Source organism: Jaculus jaculus, chromosome 12 (genome assembly GCF_020740685.1).
Source record: "Jaculus jaculus isolate mJacJac1 chromosome 12, mJacJac1.mat.Y.cur, whole genome shotgun sequence".
Taxonomy (NCBI): Eukaryota; Metazoa; Chordata; class Mammalia; order Rodentia; family Dipodidae; genus Jaculus; species Jaculus jaculus.
In genome coordinates, this window is record NC_059113.1 from 19218953 (window position 1) to 19235932 (window position 16980).

Sequence of the window (16980 nt, forward strand, 5' to 3'; positions counted from 1 at the left end):
AATCTTGTTCTTCCTGTCAGCTGCCTGGGAAAGGTTCCCTATAGCCGAGTCTTTGGCTCTCAGCCTTTCCCTCCAGGTTCCAGCCCTGTATTCCTACTGAATAGTCTCAAATTCATATCCATCACATCACAACCTACTTCTTCTTTTTTTTTAAAGATTTTTTTTACAATTTATTTATTTGAGAGCGACAGACACAGAGAGAAAGACAGATAGAGGGAGAGAGAGAGAGAATGGGCGCGCCAGGGCTTCCAGCCTCTGCAAACGAACTCCAGACGCATGCGCCCCCTTGTGCATCTGGCTAACGTGGGACCTGGGGAACCGAGCCTCGAACCGGGGTCCTTAGGCTTCACAGGCAAGCGCTTAACCGCTAAGCCATTTCCCCAGCCCACTTCTTCTTTTTTTTTGAGGTAGGGTCTCTTTCTAGGCCAGGCTGACCTGGAATTCACTATATAGTCTCAGGCTGACTTTGAACTCAGAGTACTCCTCCTACCTCTGCCTCCCGAGTGCTGTGATTAAAGGTGTGTGCCACCATGCCCAGCTTCATCCTTTTCTTTTTTTTTTTTCTTTTTCTTTTGGAGAGAGAGAGGATGGGCACACCAGGGTCCCAGCCACTGCAAATGAACTCCAGATGTATGTGTTACCATGTGTACCTGGCTTACATGGATACTGGGGAATTGAACCTGGGTCCTTAGGCTTAGCAGGCAAGTACCTTAACCACTAAGCCATCTCTCCAGCCTACAGCCCACTTCTGAAACACATGACCACCCTACTGACTCTTGTCAAACAAATGATCAGCATTTTCAGTGTCATTCCTACACAGACTCTGACTTCTATTTTCCCTTCATTCAACACAGTAGACAGTCAATAATTCTTGAAATTGAAAGCTTGCTCATGTTTTCTTTTTTTCAAATATTTTTATTTACTTGCAAGGAAAGAGAAAGGGAGAGGGAGAGGGAGAGAAAGAACGCACCAGGTCCTCTTACAACACTGTAAATGAATACAGATACATGTGCCACTTTGTTTATCTGGCTTTACATGGATACTAGGGAATTGAACCTGGGCCACAGCCTTTGCATGCAAGCTCCTTTAACTTCTGTGCCATGTCCCCAGCCCTGCTCATGGTTTTCAAAACCTATCTTTACATTCTTACTGGTTCCAGATTAAGTCTCTTTCCCCTGTACTTACTGAAGCTTTCTTACCAGTAAGAACTGCCATCAGATAACTCTTTCTGTGCAGTTTAACTTTCAAGTAGAACCCTGTCACTCTAAGCACACAGCCATAAACAGCCCACAAACAAATGGATTGGCTGTAGTCCAATAGGACAGTATTTGCCACAATAGGTAGTGGCTGGTTTGCAGATCTCTACAGTAGACCAAATGTTTTTCAAACCCAAACTTTTCTTATCAGTGCTAATTCAATACTGAATCCAATGATGTGGGTGAAGGAAAATCTAATTTTTTTTTCCTTTTTACATATAACACAGGTTGCCAGCTAGAAATTAATTGCTTAGGTATGTTGCTCATTACTTTCAAGACCTTATTTCCCCTTTAAATTTATGGAGCTTGTAAGAATAATTTACTGGAAATTACGTCAACAGTACTGTAAAGGCTTTGCTCTAACCAGGACAAATCGGAACAGTTGGCAGCCAAGTTATCTTTCTGTCTTTTATGGAAGAATATATCAAGAATGAGAGAAGCTGCCAATAAGAAATTTTGATTCCGTGAGGCAGATTATGATGACATTGATGGGATTTTGATTTCAATAAGCGGGAAGGGCTCAGAATTCTGCTAGCTACAGGAAAAAAAAAATAGCCACCTGTCCTCTCTAGACCTTGAGATAAAACTTGGTGATAAAAGGAGGAATGAGCCTTCTGGAGGTGGAGGCAGAATCAGAAATTCAAGGTCATCTTTAGCTACGCAGTGAATTTGATGTCAGCCTGGGCTAGAAGAAACCCTGTCTCAACAACAACAGAAAAGCATAAGAAAACACTACAAAACAGTAGCTGAGAAGCATCTTAGGTTCTAAGCTTGATTTAGCTATTATGCAAGTTGCATGTATGTATGTTATGTGTATAAAGATATCAAAATACCATGTTTAGATAATAAATTTGTTTCTTAAAAAAAGAGAGAAAGAGCTTCTTTCCAAGCCAAAGACATGCCCTCAAATGAAATGACTTGATGACCTTTTGTAGGAAGTGGGCCAGTCACTATACCACCAAGGGACCCAGCTCAGGAACAGAGATTCTCCAGGTACCCAAAGGAAGGAGGGTGCCCATGGGGGGGACAACCAGGAGCTACAAAGAAAATAGTGCTCCCTCATGAGTGTGTCGGGGCTGACTGCAGATCTGAGAAAGGCTGGCCACTACAAGGTATGAGCATTCTGAGCTAGGAGAAGGAAAGAAAAGGGATCAGGTGATGTAGTCGTAAGCTTTGCCTTGTTTTTTTTTCTTTAAATGAAGATAATAAAATATTGAGGTTATGCTCATAAATTACCAAATTTAAAAAATAAAATGGAATATGGGCACCTCCCTTTATCTCTATACTCGTTAACTGTCTTATCTAATCTCATTCACCTTCCCCTTAACAGAAACAGAAGAACCAGGATTTATGAAATAAACAGTATATTCTTTCTTTTCTTTTCTTTTCTTTTTTATATTTTATTTTTATTTATTTGGCAGAGAAAGAGGGAGAGAGAGTATGGGAGTGCCAGGGCCTCCAGCCACTGCAAACCAACTCCAGGTGCGTGAACCCCTTTGTGCATCTGGCTAACGTGGGTCCCGGGGAATAGAACTTGGATCCTTTGGCTTTGCAGGCAAACACCTTAACCACTAAGCCATCCCTCCATCCCACAGCATATTCTTTACAAACACCTAAGGGGATTAAATGGGGTGCTCGTAACAATGTTTATGTACAGCGTCTTGCAATGTGTGATCAACTTGCCAGCCCATGGTTGCCGTCTCCATATCAAAATACAATCAGAGCGTCTCATCACGGTCTACAAGGCTGGAGCCATCCTGCCTCACTCTCCTCCCTCCCAGGCTTCACCGCTCACTCTTCAGACACACCCAGCCCCTTCTGCTAGAGGCCTTCATTGGGCATCTCTGCAGTGCTCTGCCTCACAGCTTCACACGGAGGGAGCACTCTTTATAATCATGGCTCCAGAGGAGCTCTCTGACCTCCGACCTCAACCCCTCCACCACTCTAGAAAGAGCCTGTCGTGCTGTTTCAGGCCCTCAATCACAACCTGTGAGTACTCGGCTTATTTATCCACTCGTTTTTGTCCTGTTCCCCATCCTCTTCCCCCGCGTGGACCAATGGTAAGATCCAGGTGCAAAGACCAGGCCTGGTGTGGTTTCATCCCCAACATTTGCATAAATGCCTGACACCTGCCCCTGGAAAGTAGTCAACAGCTCATATGTACTGAGTAAACCAACAGCCTTCTGAGTCCTGCCCCATTCTCCCATCTTAAAAGGACCAGGCACTTGGAATCAGAGGTGACACTGAGGAATGTGGGGTTCTTTCACAGGAAAGTGTGACCCCAAATGTAGGGACTTCAATAGTTTGATTTTCCTTGAGTGTCTGTACAGTTGACAGTATGCTGGATAAGCTCTGAATTTGGATTAAATAAGCACACACTATTTGTTAAAAATGGAATTTACTGGGCTGGAGAGATGGCCCAGTGAGTAAAGGCACTTGCTTGCAAAGCCTGAAGGCCTGGTTTTGATTCTGTAGTGCCCACATAAAATCAGATGCACAAGCAGGCATGGTGGTATACACCTTTAATGCCAGCACTAGGGAGGCTGAGGTAGGAGGATCACCATGACTTTGGGGCCACCCTGAGACTACATGGTGAATTCCAGGTCAGCCTGGACTACCTTGAAAAACCAAAAACAACAACAACATCAAAAAAAATTAGATGCACAAAGTGGCACATGTGCCTGGATTTGTTTATGGTAGCATTAGGCCCCGGTGTACCCATTCTCTCTGTCTCTCTGTGCTTGCAAGTAAAATGTAGTGTGTATAAATATATGTTTATACAAAACATTTCTATATATTAATATAGATATATTTTTAAAGGGAACTTATCATTACCTGAGGGTGTGTGGTAAGCAGAGAGGATCCAGAGACATAAGACACTTTCTCATAATGGGACTGGATAATCCAGTTGGAGCTTCCAAGGGCATAGCCGGAGCTGAGAGGAGTCACCTGGACAGCACCAAAAAGCTCCTAGAAAGAACCACACAGAGAATGTGAGCCTACAGCTGTGCAAGTGGAAAGGAGGGTCTGCAGGGGAGGGCAGCGATCAGATTGTACTCTTCTTCATTCAGAAATGACGTAATTTTAAGGAAATGGGGACCATGCAGCAGACAAAGAAAGTGACCCTTGAGCTGGAGAGATGGCTTAGCGGTTAAATGCTTGCCTGTGAAGCCTAAGGACCCTGGTTTGAGGATCGGTTCCCTAGGACCCATGTTAGCCAGATGCACAAGGGGGCGCACGCGTCTGGAGTTCATTTGCAGTGGCTGGAGGACCTGGCACGCCCATTTTCTCTCTGTCTCTATCTGCCTCTTTCTCTCTCTGTTGCTCTCAAATAAATAAATAAAATAAAATGAGCAAAAAAAAAATTTTTTTAAGTGATCCTTGTGACCAGACATATCTGTCATTTAGCCCATGTCTGTCACCAGGTGTAGAGGACACAGGCATTAAGTGGCAAAGGTGGCAGGCAGGCTACCCAACACAGCTGAGTGACAGACTTGGGCTGTCCATCTTCTTTGAGATTAGTTCAGGCTCCTGATTGCTTGGAGTGGTTCCCACTGCTGGTTAACAGAACTGGAACCTCTGCTAGCCAAGTCACCGCTCAGCGGTCATCCTTGCCCAACGGCCTGTTTGCTATGCCCACTTGTCCAGAGCTGTACGCTGGTGTCTGCTTTCTCGTGTGGCAGGTGAGACAGATGCCTTCCTGGGGACTCATTACCAGCTAGCCAATCGAATGCTAGCTGGTGACAGGGAATGGGAGGGTTAGGAATGAGCACTGGTAAAAATTTGGGAGAGTAGAGTTAGGTGCTCTTCTTTTCCTTATCCTAGGACAAAACTGTGGGTGGCAGATTGGTTTGAAAGAGACAGTTACAAGAGTGCCCAAAGGACAATATGAAAGCGTTCATGAATCACTCAAAAAAAGATGTTGACACTCACAATTTTCTGAGAATATCCCAGCAGCTGGATTTTACTGAGGGCAGAGTTCACCTCTTGCATTGTATAGCATCTTCTCCAGGTCGCCACGTCCACTGCGTCCTTGAGGGGAGAGGGCAGCAGCCTGCAGGTACACCACAGTGTCGACTATTAGGTGAACAGTTCTCCACTGACTTGTCTGCCTAATCCAAGCCAATCGATTGGCAAATGACTTTTCAGAGGATTCCTTTGTAGTCATTCTTTTGTTTTTTTACATTCATTGACAACTTCCATACAGACAATAAAACATGATCACAATCTTCTACCACCCTCTTCTCCCCTCTAATGCTCCCCCTTTCACTGAATCCCTTCTTCTAACTGGTTGTAATCATTTCTATAAACTGTGATTATCCCTTCTTTCATTCTTTTTCTTGGTCCATCTAAGGAAAGGTTTGCCAATTTGTTGATTTAAAAAAAAAAAAGTTTTAGGGCTGGGCATGGTGGCATATGCCTTTAATCCTAGCATTTGGGAGGCAGAGGTAGGAAGGCTGTCATGAGTTCGACACCACCCTGAGACTACACAGTGAATTCTAGGTCAGCCTGGGCTAGAGCAAGACCCTACTTCAAAAAATAAATAAATAAAAGTTTTAGCAAGGCATGGTGGCACATGCTGATGATCCAAGCACTTGGGAGGCAGAGGAAGATTGCTGTGAGTTCGAGGCTACCCTAAGCCTACATAGTGAGTTCCAGGTCAGCCTAGGCTAGAGCAAGACCCTACTTTGAAATAAATAAATAAATAAGTTTTAGCAGGGCATGGTAGTGCATGCCTATGATCCCAGCACTTGGGAGGCAGAGGTAGGTGGATGACCATGAGTTTGGGGCTAGCTTGGGGCTAACAGCGTGAGCTCCAGGTCAGCTTGGGCTAAAGTGAGACTCTGCCTCGAAAAACAGTAACAACAACAACAAAAGTTTGGGCTAGAAAGATTGCTCAACAGCTAAAGCACTTCCCTGCAAAGCCTAATGACCCAGGTTCAATTCCCCAGTACCCACGTAAAGCTAAATGCACAAAGTGGCACATGCTTCTAAAGTTCATTTGTAGAGGCTAGAGGCACTGATATGCTCATTCTTTCTCTCTTAAATAAATAAATAAATAAATAAATAAATAAATAAATAAATAAAATGTTTTGATTTCACTGGTTATTTTTCTATTCTCTATTTCACTTACTTAACAGATAGATAATCTTTTTTTCTTCAAGCCAAACCTGAGAATTACTACCATCCCAATGGATTGTCTAGTTTGTTCACACTTATTTTTATTTATTATTTACTATTTATTATATACTTATTTACTATTATTACTTATTATTACTGATATGGCTGGATTATATCTGCCAGCTTATTTTTTGTTTTGTCTGTTTTTTTGCCCCTCTAGTTTTTCCCAATCACTTTCTTTTGTCTTGATAATTTTCTGATGTAGCCATTTAATTTCTTTTATGACTTTCACCATTTTTTTGGAGGCAAGCCTAGAAACAGACTTGGTTTAACACAGGTAGGGCTTGGCATAAAAGGGGAGAATGATGTACAACTTGTGACCTTTAGTACTAACATCAGAAACATCCCTTTAAACAAGTGAGCAAACAAACAGCTCCTGCTCTAAGAAGTATATGGAATAGTCTGCAAGAGTGACCTTCCTAAGACTAACTGTACAATCCAGGGCAAAATGCTTCAGGAGAAGCAGATGCATGCATTAGCTCCACTCTCTCCTGAAGGACACTAGCAGTAGTAGGAAGTTTCACACTCACACACCCAGCCTCCCATCCTCATCTGCACGCGAAAGACTTGCCGTTGCACTCAGTAAAATCCGAGGCTCTTAGCAGGACTTTGTAGCCTTTTTTTTCTTTTCTTTTCTTTCCAACCTGGTCCTGTTTCTGCCTTTGTTCTATATGCTGAGCCCTTCCAGTGCCAGGATCTCTCAAGCCCGAGAACCATCTATCTGCCTCCTGTTTCTTTGCACATTTCAGGTAGATAACACATTGCTGCTCAGCATCTAAACCACTTGTCCTCTTTTCTCAAGTCTGTAACACAAGGCCAGGGTCCCTCACACGCTCTTTGGGAAGATGACTGGTCTGCATGTCAGGAAGCAGAGCAGGACCAGAAGGGTCCTATGGACAAAGCCACAGGAACAGTGGGCTCCTTTTCCTCTCCAAGGCATTACGATATGATGAAAAACAAGATTTACATTCAGACAAGTCTGGATTTGAGCCCCGGGTTACCTCTTATCTCTGGACCCCAGTTTCCTCTTTTGTAGAAGGGGGAGAATATCAATTTCCTTTTCAAAAAAAATTTATTTATTTGAGAATGACACAGAGGGAGAGAGGGGGAGACAGAGAGAGAATGGGCACACCAGGGCCTCCAGCCACTGCAAATGAATGCCGTACACGTATACCCCCCTGTGCATCTGGCTAACATGGGTCCTGGGGAATCGAGCCTTGAACTGGGGTCCTTAGGCTTCACAGGCAAGTGCTTAACCGCTAAACCATCTCTCCAGCTCATCAATTTCCTTTTTGAGATGTTCTGCAAGGGTGCAGCAAGGATGTAAAAGAAAGTCTGTCACCAACCCTGTTCTCAAGAATTCTGCAGTGGCCTCATCCAGAGCAGCTCACCTTGATGGGCTGCAGTGGTCCTGCGCATGGCGTCCAGGGGTCGTGAGAAAGGCCACACTATCACCCAGGACCGGATAGCCCTAACACATGGACCTCCTGGAGCTGCTTTTAGACAAAATGAAGACTTCCCACTTGGGGCTGGGCTGCAGGCTGAGTGGGAGCTCAATTCCTTGTGGAAGGCTCTCATGGGAGTGGGGAAGAGAGTGGGGTGGTGATCTCAGAGCCCATGCACACCTCACTATGCAATCAGCGTGTTTCTCCCTGTCCTCAGACTTACCAGGTCTAGACTACAAGTCACTTCTCGGAAGGGTTAGCTAAGAATTCAAGCACAAGGCTAGACTCACACCTACTCTGTCTTCTACGGGTTTCCTGAGCCTCACCTGACACTCAGCACTGCTGTCCTTGGCCAAAGCAGCATGGTGCTTCCTGTCTGCTAGTATTGAAATGTGCACGAGTTTCTGTCAACATGAGGCATTTGGTCACTAAGGGTTCCACACTCAGCTGGAGATTAAACAATCTTACATTCTGCCTACCCAGTAGGTCAGTCAGGCTCGGAATCTTAAGGGAAAGCAGCAAGCATTAATATGGAAAGTGCCTACTGCTCTTGTCCTCAGGAGGCCAGAGTCTATTTTGAGAGAAGTTACTGGAATGTCTCAGGTGGAGAAATAATCTATTAAAGCTATGTAAAAAGGCCTGTGAAAAATTCAGGTGTCTTCCAGGTTGGATCTTTGCCCATCGTGCCCTTCGGGGTAACTAGCATAGAACTCATAAGCATAGGTTCTAGAAAACCAAGAAAGCATTCTTTTCTTAGAGATATTTTTGACAACCAATTCAGTGCAGCACTGTTGGAGAAAGGCGAGCAGGCTTATTACATATGCCTTTGCTTTAAATTCTTCCAGTACCCACTGAAACAGTAACGCACCCTTTTATTTGATGCTTTCATTTGACATGCAGTAACATCTGTCTCCCTTTTGTTTACTCTGCACTGAGCACAGAATTCAATACACATAGCATGCACGCACCACATTTTCAAGGGCTGGGAAAGGAAAGGGAAGACCTAGCACTGTGAAAGGCTCCTGTCTGGACTGTACCAGCAGGCGTGATTAGAGGTGACCCTAAAGCAGTGTGAAGACGAGGGCAAAACCCCAGGCAGGAACTCACCTGAGCCAGAGGAGGAAACCAAGCAGCCTCATTAACTCTGGTTTGGGGCCCAGCTGAAGTCTTGCCCTTAGCGGATCTGTCAACAAGCTCTTTGCGTACAGGGACTATGTCTTGAGCTTTTGGGAGACATTTTTCTATGAACACATCCTAATGCCAGGCATGTGGCACTAAAGCACTGATTCCCATCTGCTAACACCCTCCTCACTCTTCCTGACACTGAGTCACTTTGTCCTTATGCCTGTCTTCCAACATCGTGTCTAACTTAGCTTTCCCTCAAACTCTCCTACGTTCATGTGAGGTCATCCTTACGGAGGGGCATTTACAGATTCACTTAAAGCCATTAGAATTATTGGCTGATTTAGGATAAGTAGGATAAGGAAACCCAGAGGGAACTAGTTCTGTTTCTGGCTCTCTAATTTATCAAAGTCAAATTCACATGGTCTAAATTTTTCATAAGTACTTTCTACAGGATTTCATTGTTTTGTTTTGTTCTTATCAGCCTGAATGCCTAACAAATGTCTTTCCCAGGGCTTTGACATTGAGCCAAAGTTCCTCCGTGTCTTTCTTCATCTAAGCATAGCAAGTAGCCCAAGACCCTGGAGTTTTGCTAAAGAGTTCAGATATTTAAGTCCGCAGGGGCCACTTAAAAGCTGACAACAGACACATTGATTGGGATCTAAGCACATGTTGAAGGAACAAAACAAAAGCAGAATACAAAGAAAGGGGCAGAAACAAAGTCTCCTCATGATGCACAGCGAAGACCACCTACTCACCATATGCTGGAGGAGTATGAGGCTCGGGTCCGAGCACACCAGAAGTGAAGCAGCAAACTAGGCGCCGCTCCACATTAACTGGAAACTTATTTAGCATCCTTGAATTTTGTTTTGGACCAAATTATCATTAGAAAGAGCAGAGGCAATGACTGGCCCCCCAAAAGCTCAAGACATAGTCCCTGTACGCAAAGAGCTTGTTGACAGATCCGCTAAGGGCAAGACTTCAGCTGGGCCCCAAACCAGAGTTAATGAGGCTGCTGGGTTTCCTCCTCTGGCTCAGGTGAGTTCCTGCCTGGGGTTTCGCCCTGGTCTTCACACTGCTTTACAGTCACCTCTGATCACACCTGCTGGTACAGTCCAGTACGAACAACTGCTGAGGAAACCTAAATTTCTTTTGCCTTAATTCTAAGGCCATAAAAAAGAAAAAAAAAAAAAAACTTCTCTATACTTTGATCTCTTTTGGACTTGCTCATCAGAACAGAAACACGAACTGAAGGGGATCTTTGTCAGTCAACACCCTGAGAGTTTGGTTAGCAGGAATCAGTCCTCAGAGGGCAATCAACTGACTAAACGAAATGAACTGTGGGGATCGCATGGCTCAACACGCGCTGATGACTCCATCCTGGTCCTGCCACTCCACGAGCAGCCGCTCTCGTGGCTATCTTCTGAGGCTGTGCCTTAAGTGGACTCAGAGAGGGCTCATTTCACAGAAGAGGAGATTGAATCTCAGACAGTGTGACTGAAGGACTCAGCAGAGGCAGCCAGGGGCCAGGGGGATAGAAAGTTTCCTTCATCCACTTGACCGTGTTGCTTTCATCAGGAAAGGTGCTGCCTCAGATAAGCAGGACTGCAAGGCAGGAAGACTGTGAAGGGAGCAAGGGCCCTGGGGTGGGCTGAGAACCAGCTCTGTGCCTGGCACTGTAAGGGCTTCACTTGTATTACTCCAGTTAGTCCTTATAACAGCTGGAAAGGAACTGCTAAGAAACTGATCTGAAATTCAAACACCAGTATATTTGACCTCTAAAGCCCATACTTTTCCATCTTCTTCCTATTATATAGTTAGACCTTTTAAATTCCTCAACAAATAGCCAAGGAATGTCAGAGCAAAGAATAACACCTTTAATATACATTTTTAAAGTCTTCTCTATGAGGATTATGATAATTTCTTATAAGATTTATTCCTTTATTTTTTGAGGCAAGATCTCACTATGTATGACCCAGTCTACCCTTGAACCCACAACCACCTGCCTCTGTTCTCCACCTTCCGTGTGCTGGGATTACAGGTATGTGCTGGCAGTATCTGTAATGACTTTTATTCTTAATTACAATTGTGAATTTTGAATCTTATAACACTGGTAGCTTTACATTAAAATTACTATGGCTGGGTTAGTTTTCTTTCTTTTCTTTTCACCTTTGCTTTCCTTCCTTTTCATCTCCTCCCCTCCTTTCCTTAAGCCAAGGGTACATCCCCAATCCTAGATTAGTTTCCTAAGTGAAATGTTTTGCTTTAAAGGTCTGAACTTGGAAGTGAATGAGGCAAAGCCAGAAACTCAGATACTATAACGGTGGGAGATTTCCCTGCCCTTCAAAGCCTGTCTCCTCTTCAGGAGGAGTAAACTGCAGTGTCAAAACCAGGAAGAAGGATGGCTAATGTCTCTGAAATAAATCTCAAGGACCAGAGTCAACTGAGGCAGGAAGTCACAGAGCTGTTAGGAAGCAGGAGTAACAGGGGTTTGTTTTTGAATATGTACTAATAATAAATCAAATGCTAATTCAAACCAACTTCATATGATTTAAGAGAATCTGTCAGATTCTTTTGACCAATGAGCTTGAAAAATTTTAATTTATAGTTCTTCACCTGATGGTCTTATTAGTAAGTCAAGCTACTAAGATGCATTAATTCTAGGCACTTGACCAAGATCTACTCTGAGAGTCGAAGTGTAAGTAAAACCTGGGGCTAGAGTCTCAAATCCAGTTCAGAGAGACTTGCTTGGAAAACACAGGGTTTTATATTAATGTATAAGCAAAGATTATTGGGAAAGATTTTTTAAAAATCACATGCACAATACTCAGATTTGTGCCTCTCTCTCTCTCTCTCTCTCTCTTTTTTTTTTTTTTTAAAGAAAGAACAAAAGAAAGAAAGAGAAGAGGGGAAAGATTTGGCAGCCACAGTCTCACATTCCCAAATAGGCAAGGGATGTTTTAGCTGCCCTTTCACTGGGCATGGTCAGCAGTCCTGGCTCATGTCACACCTTTACCCCGCAGGCATGTGAACCTATCACCAATACTTGAGAGGAAAAAATACAGAATTGGGGGAGAGGGAATGAAAAAAAAAAAAAAAAGACATGGCCTATATTCTCTGGGAAAAATTTCAACAAACGTGGGCTGGAGACATGGCACTTACTTGCAAAGCGTAACAACCCAGGTTCAATTCCCAAGTGCCCATGTAATGCATATGCATGAAGGCCCTGGTATGCCCATTCTTTCTCTCTCTCTGCTTGCAAATAAATAAGTAAATTTAAATATTTTATCTGGGGGGGGGAGGGAGAGAATATGAATGCCAGGGCCTCTAGCCACTGCAAACAAATGCCAGATGCATGCTCCACCTTGTGCATCTGGCTTATGAGGACAATGGGGAATCGAACCTAGGTCTTTAGGCTTCTCAGGCAAGCTCCTTAAACCATCTCTCCAGCCCTAAATATATTTTTTAAAAAGAAAAATTTCCATAAACTAGACCACACAAGAAAAGTGTTTCTCAGTGCAGTATGCCACGGTACCTTGGAACACTAGATATCAACTGCCTGTGACAAAGGAACATACAGAGGATGAAACTCAGCAAAAACGTTGAACAAATGAACCAATTGTAGTATTCTGGCCCAAGGTTAAACTGTAGGTAAGCATTCAAAAGACCTCTTTTGCCTGATGCCAAAGAATTCTTCAAATTCTCATATAAACTGTAATATCTTGCTGAGTTTATCCAGGACAGAAAAAGGACACAGATTTTTTTTTTTTTTGGTTTTTCGAGGTAGGGTCTCACTCTGGTCCAGGCTGACCTGGAATTAACTCTGTAGTCTCAGGGTGGCCTTGAACTCACGGTGATCCTCCTACCTCTGCCTCCTGAGTGCTGGGATTAAAGGCGTGCGCCACCACGCCCAGCTTGGACACAGATTTTTTTTAAAGACAGTCTTTCAAAAAAAAAAAAATTATTTATTTGCAAGCGGGGGATATGAATATGGGTGCACCAGGGCCTCCACTCCATTGCAAATGAACTCCAGATGCATGCGCCAATTTCTGCATCTGGCTTTATGGAGGTACTGTGGGTACTGGGGAATCAAAATCACACTTGGGCTGTTGGGCTTTGTAGGCAAGTGCCTTAACTGCTGAGCCATCTCTCTGACCCAGGACACAGGTTTCTGTTTAGTATCTTTAACATCTTAGCATATTCTTCATTATTCTCCCCTTTTCCATCATATGTCTAAAAGGCAAATTATAACATTGGATCACAGTCGGAGTGAAGACAGACTTCTCCAATAATGCGCCTCGTTTGCTTGGCTGCCTTCCAAGTTAGCATTGTATTCTCTGCCCAGTAGGTGGCGAGATGAAAACTTCCTGGTTTGATTTCAGTTGCATAGCCCTCCCCCCAAACCCTTGACTTCTCCTCTTTCAAGTTCCATTCATAGGCTTCCTGACACATGATGGCATTTCTTTTGTGAACCAGCTATTTTTTTTTATATTTCACAAAAAATGAGAGGCAAGGGGAGATTGCCAAAGATTTTACCCAAGGTCACAGAAGAGGCAAATAAGAACATGGAACTTCCTAAAACTTGGCTCAGGGTTTTGGAAGTCAGGAAAACACTGACCTTTGAATAGCATTTCTCATGGGCCAAAGGTATTTGTGGCCGAATACTATAAAGAGTCTAACTGTAAAAGAAGGAAGTAAGGGAGGCCAAAGCATGTGTGCTTGAGGGGAAAGAAAACAAAGTCCTAACGTTGTTAAGGTGGGAGATGTGGAGAGCTGGGGTCCCATGTGGTCCAGTGCGCCCAAGGGAGAGACAGCGAAAAGAGGGAAGGCGGCACAGTGAGGATGGAAAGAAGAGGGAGTTGGGACTGCGAAGGCCACATGAGAGGGGACGAAGCACCACACCAGGACAGCAGTCAGACCCATGGAGCCACTGGGACAGATGCAAGGACGCTGAGCATGTCCAGACAATATCGCCCAAGGTGAGGCCAACTTGAACAGCACACCCCCAAACAGGAAACACAGCGGATGCGTGGAAGACGGGAGAAGGGCTATGCGAACATACTTTCCACCCACAGGAGCCTGGCACCACAGGCACTGTGCCTCGAATGGTGGCTCAGCAGGGTGTGAGGGGTGTGACTCCGCAGCCTGGCAGGTGACTGGGTTTGAAGTCAGCTCCTTCCAAAGTGACCTTGGGGAAGCTACTAACATTCATCAACACTGGTAATCATGCCTCTGTTTAACCTGATTTGATTGTTAAAGCATTACATACCTAACACGCTAAGAATAATGCCTGATGCAAAACAAGTGTTACACAAGTTAAATCAGTGTGCATGCCAAGGAACACAGAGAAGATTCGCGCTCACCCTCTGAAACAGCCCCAACAGGGAGACTGCGCATTCTTCTAGCTCTATAGATGTATTATAGAAAAAGAATTGGTAATAATTAAGGCATTCCAAAGTTGAGGTAAGCAAATGGCACCACTGTCACTGACCAGAGGGAAAGAGAAGTGAACGGCAAGACACTTGGAAAAAAGACGACTGGATAGAATTCAAAAGCCTAGTTGTAACCCCAGTCTCTCTGTGGTAGACCAGAAGGCTAGGTCTGCGGTGGTGGGATGGAAGTGGGTGAAGGCAGCAGTTGCTAGGGCTACAGAAAGCCCAGTGGGTGAAGATGAGTACTGGGGTCCTCCATTGCCAACTTAAGTAACAGAATATGGAAGCTGCCTTCTTCATCCCTCACATGTGACTCAACCTATGGGCTGCATGAGTCCAGGACAGCTATGAATGTGGCCCAACACATTTGTAGATAACACGTGTCACAATGCCAAAAGGCTGGAGAGCCCTGCAAATCTTTGGTATTTCAACTTTATCTCATCTCTTACCGTCTTATTTCTTCTGGTCCTGGCACTCTACTGAAACTAAACTCTGAGATACCTGATGACTTCCCAGTTTTTGTAGCCTAAGGGTCTCATCTTCATTTTATATATTCTCTCTCTCTCAGTCTCTCTCTCTATATATACATATGTTTATAAAATCTCCCAGGCTGTCCTCAAACTTAGAATCTTTATGACTGCACCTCCAGAGTGCAGAGATTTTAAGCCAACATCACTATACCTGGTCACTTTACTTGGTATTTCTGTACCATCTGAGACTTCTAGCAAGCCTGTACTTGTGGAAGCTTCCTTCCTCATCTCTGCTTGTCTCCCCCAATGACTCTGCAGCCTTTTACACTTTGTGTGTGTGTATGCATGCATGCGTCTATGCAGATGCCTGTGCCTGCCCCATGCACACATGAGAGCTAGAGAATAGAGTTGGGGGTTCTTCACTGCTCTTCCACATTATTTCCTTGAGATGAAGTCTCTCTCTAAACTTCCTGTTATGATCAGACTGACAGACCAAGATTCTCCTGACTCTACCTTCAAAAGGACTGGGGTTAGGGGCTGGAGGGATGGCTTAGCAAGTTAAGGCGTTTGCCTACAAAGCCAGAGGACCCAGGTTTGATTCCCCACTACCCATGTAAGCCAGAAGCATAAGGTGGTGCTTTCTCCTAGAGTCTGTCTGCATTGCCTCCAACTCATGGCAATCTTCCTACCTCTGCCTCCTGAGTGCTGGGATCACAGGCATGTGCCACCATGCTTGGCTATCACTTTTTTTTTCCTAAGATCCGTATCTTATCACATGGACTCCTGAGCTACACATGGCCCATATGGGCTTTTGGGCTACACGTGATGTACTCCCTACTTTATCTCCCTTTACCTCTCAGCTTTTCCCTTTTCCCCATTCCCTTTTAAAGTCTGAATAAAATGTGGTATTGAAAAGGCTGGGGAGGGGGGGAGAAGCCGGGTGTGGTGGCGCACGCCTTTAATCCCAGCACTTGGGAGGCAGAGGTAGGAGGATTGTCATGAGTCTGAGGCCACCCTGAGACTCCATAGTGAATTCCAGGTCAGCCTGGGCTAGAGTGAGGCCCTACCTTGAAAAACAAAACAAAAAAAGGGGGGAAACTGGGGAAATGGCTTAGTGGTTAAGGCATTTGCCTGCAAAGCCTAAGGATCCTTCCTGGTTTGATTCCCCAGGACCCACGTAAGCCAGATGTACAAGGGGAACCATGCGTCTGGAGTTCGTTTGCAGCAGCTAGAGGCCCTAAGTGCACCCATTCTATCTGCCTCTTTCTCTCTCAAATAAATAAATACAATATTTTTAACAAAAGAGCCCCCCCTCAAATAAATAAATACAATATTTAAAAAAAGAGCCCCCCTCTCTCTCTCAAATAAATACAATATATATATTTTTAAAAAGAGCTGGGCGTGGTGGTGCATGCCTTTAATCCCAGCACTTGGGAGCCAGGGGCAGGTGTATCGCTGTGAGTTCTAGGCCACCATGAGATTACATTGTGAATTCCAGGTCAGCCTGGGCTAGAGTGAAACCCTACCTTGAAAAACCAAAAATAAGGACCGGTGTTATAGGAGTGAGTCTATATCCAGCTTTTTTTTTTTTTTTTAATATGGATACTGGATGCCTGGGATGAAACTCAAGGTATCTCAGGACCTCGTGTTTGTACACAAAGCCTCTCCAGCCCTTTTACATTTCTTATCAATGCTTTTCAGTTCTATCTCAGAAATTTCTTTGAAGCCATAGGATCTTCATGCTCACTGCTGCTACCTTAGTTCAGGCCTCTGTCATCTCTGTTTCTGAGACAGTCCTACTGTGGGTCACTCTGCCCATTTCCCCATTCCCACTCCCCTCATACTGCTTCCAGAGTTCCATTTCCCCAAACAAGCCATTTGCCTACAAACCTCTACTGGTGAAGTGCAGACACTCAACAGCAGAGATCTCAAGGCTCACAAGAGCCTGTACTACCTCCCTCCACTTACCCCTCCCCCACTAATCATTCACCTGAGTACCCACCCTAATCCACACTGAATCTCACTGTTCCAAGATACCAGGCATGGGCTCCCCCCCCCCCCACTTTTTTGTAAG

General features: G+C 44.5%; 1 protein-coding gene across 1 annotated transcript in view; it reads right to left on the reverse strand.

Annotated features, from left to right (window-relative positions):
* The window catches only part of Ints9 (integrator complex subunit 9), a 102209-nt gene that overhangs the window by 39330 nt on the left and 45899 nt on the right, over positions 1 to 16980 (reverse strand). The window contains exons 7-8 of the mRNA XM_045131125.1: positions 5190 to 5310; positions 4092 to 4226 (exon numbers count right to left, since the gene is read on the reverse strand). Of these exons, the coding sequence (XP_044987060.1) occupies positions 4092 to 4226; positions 5190 to 5310 (256 nt within the window). The remainder of the gene's footprint in view (positions 1 to 4091; positions 4227 to 5189; positions 5311 to 16980) is intronic.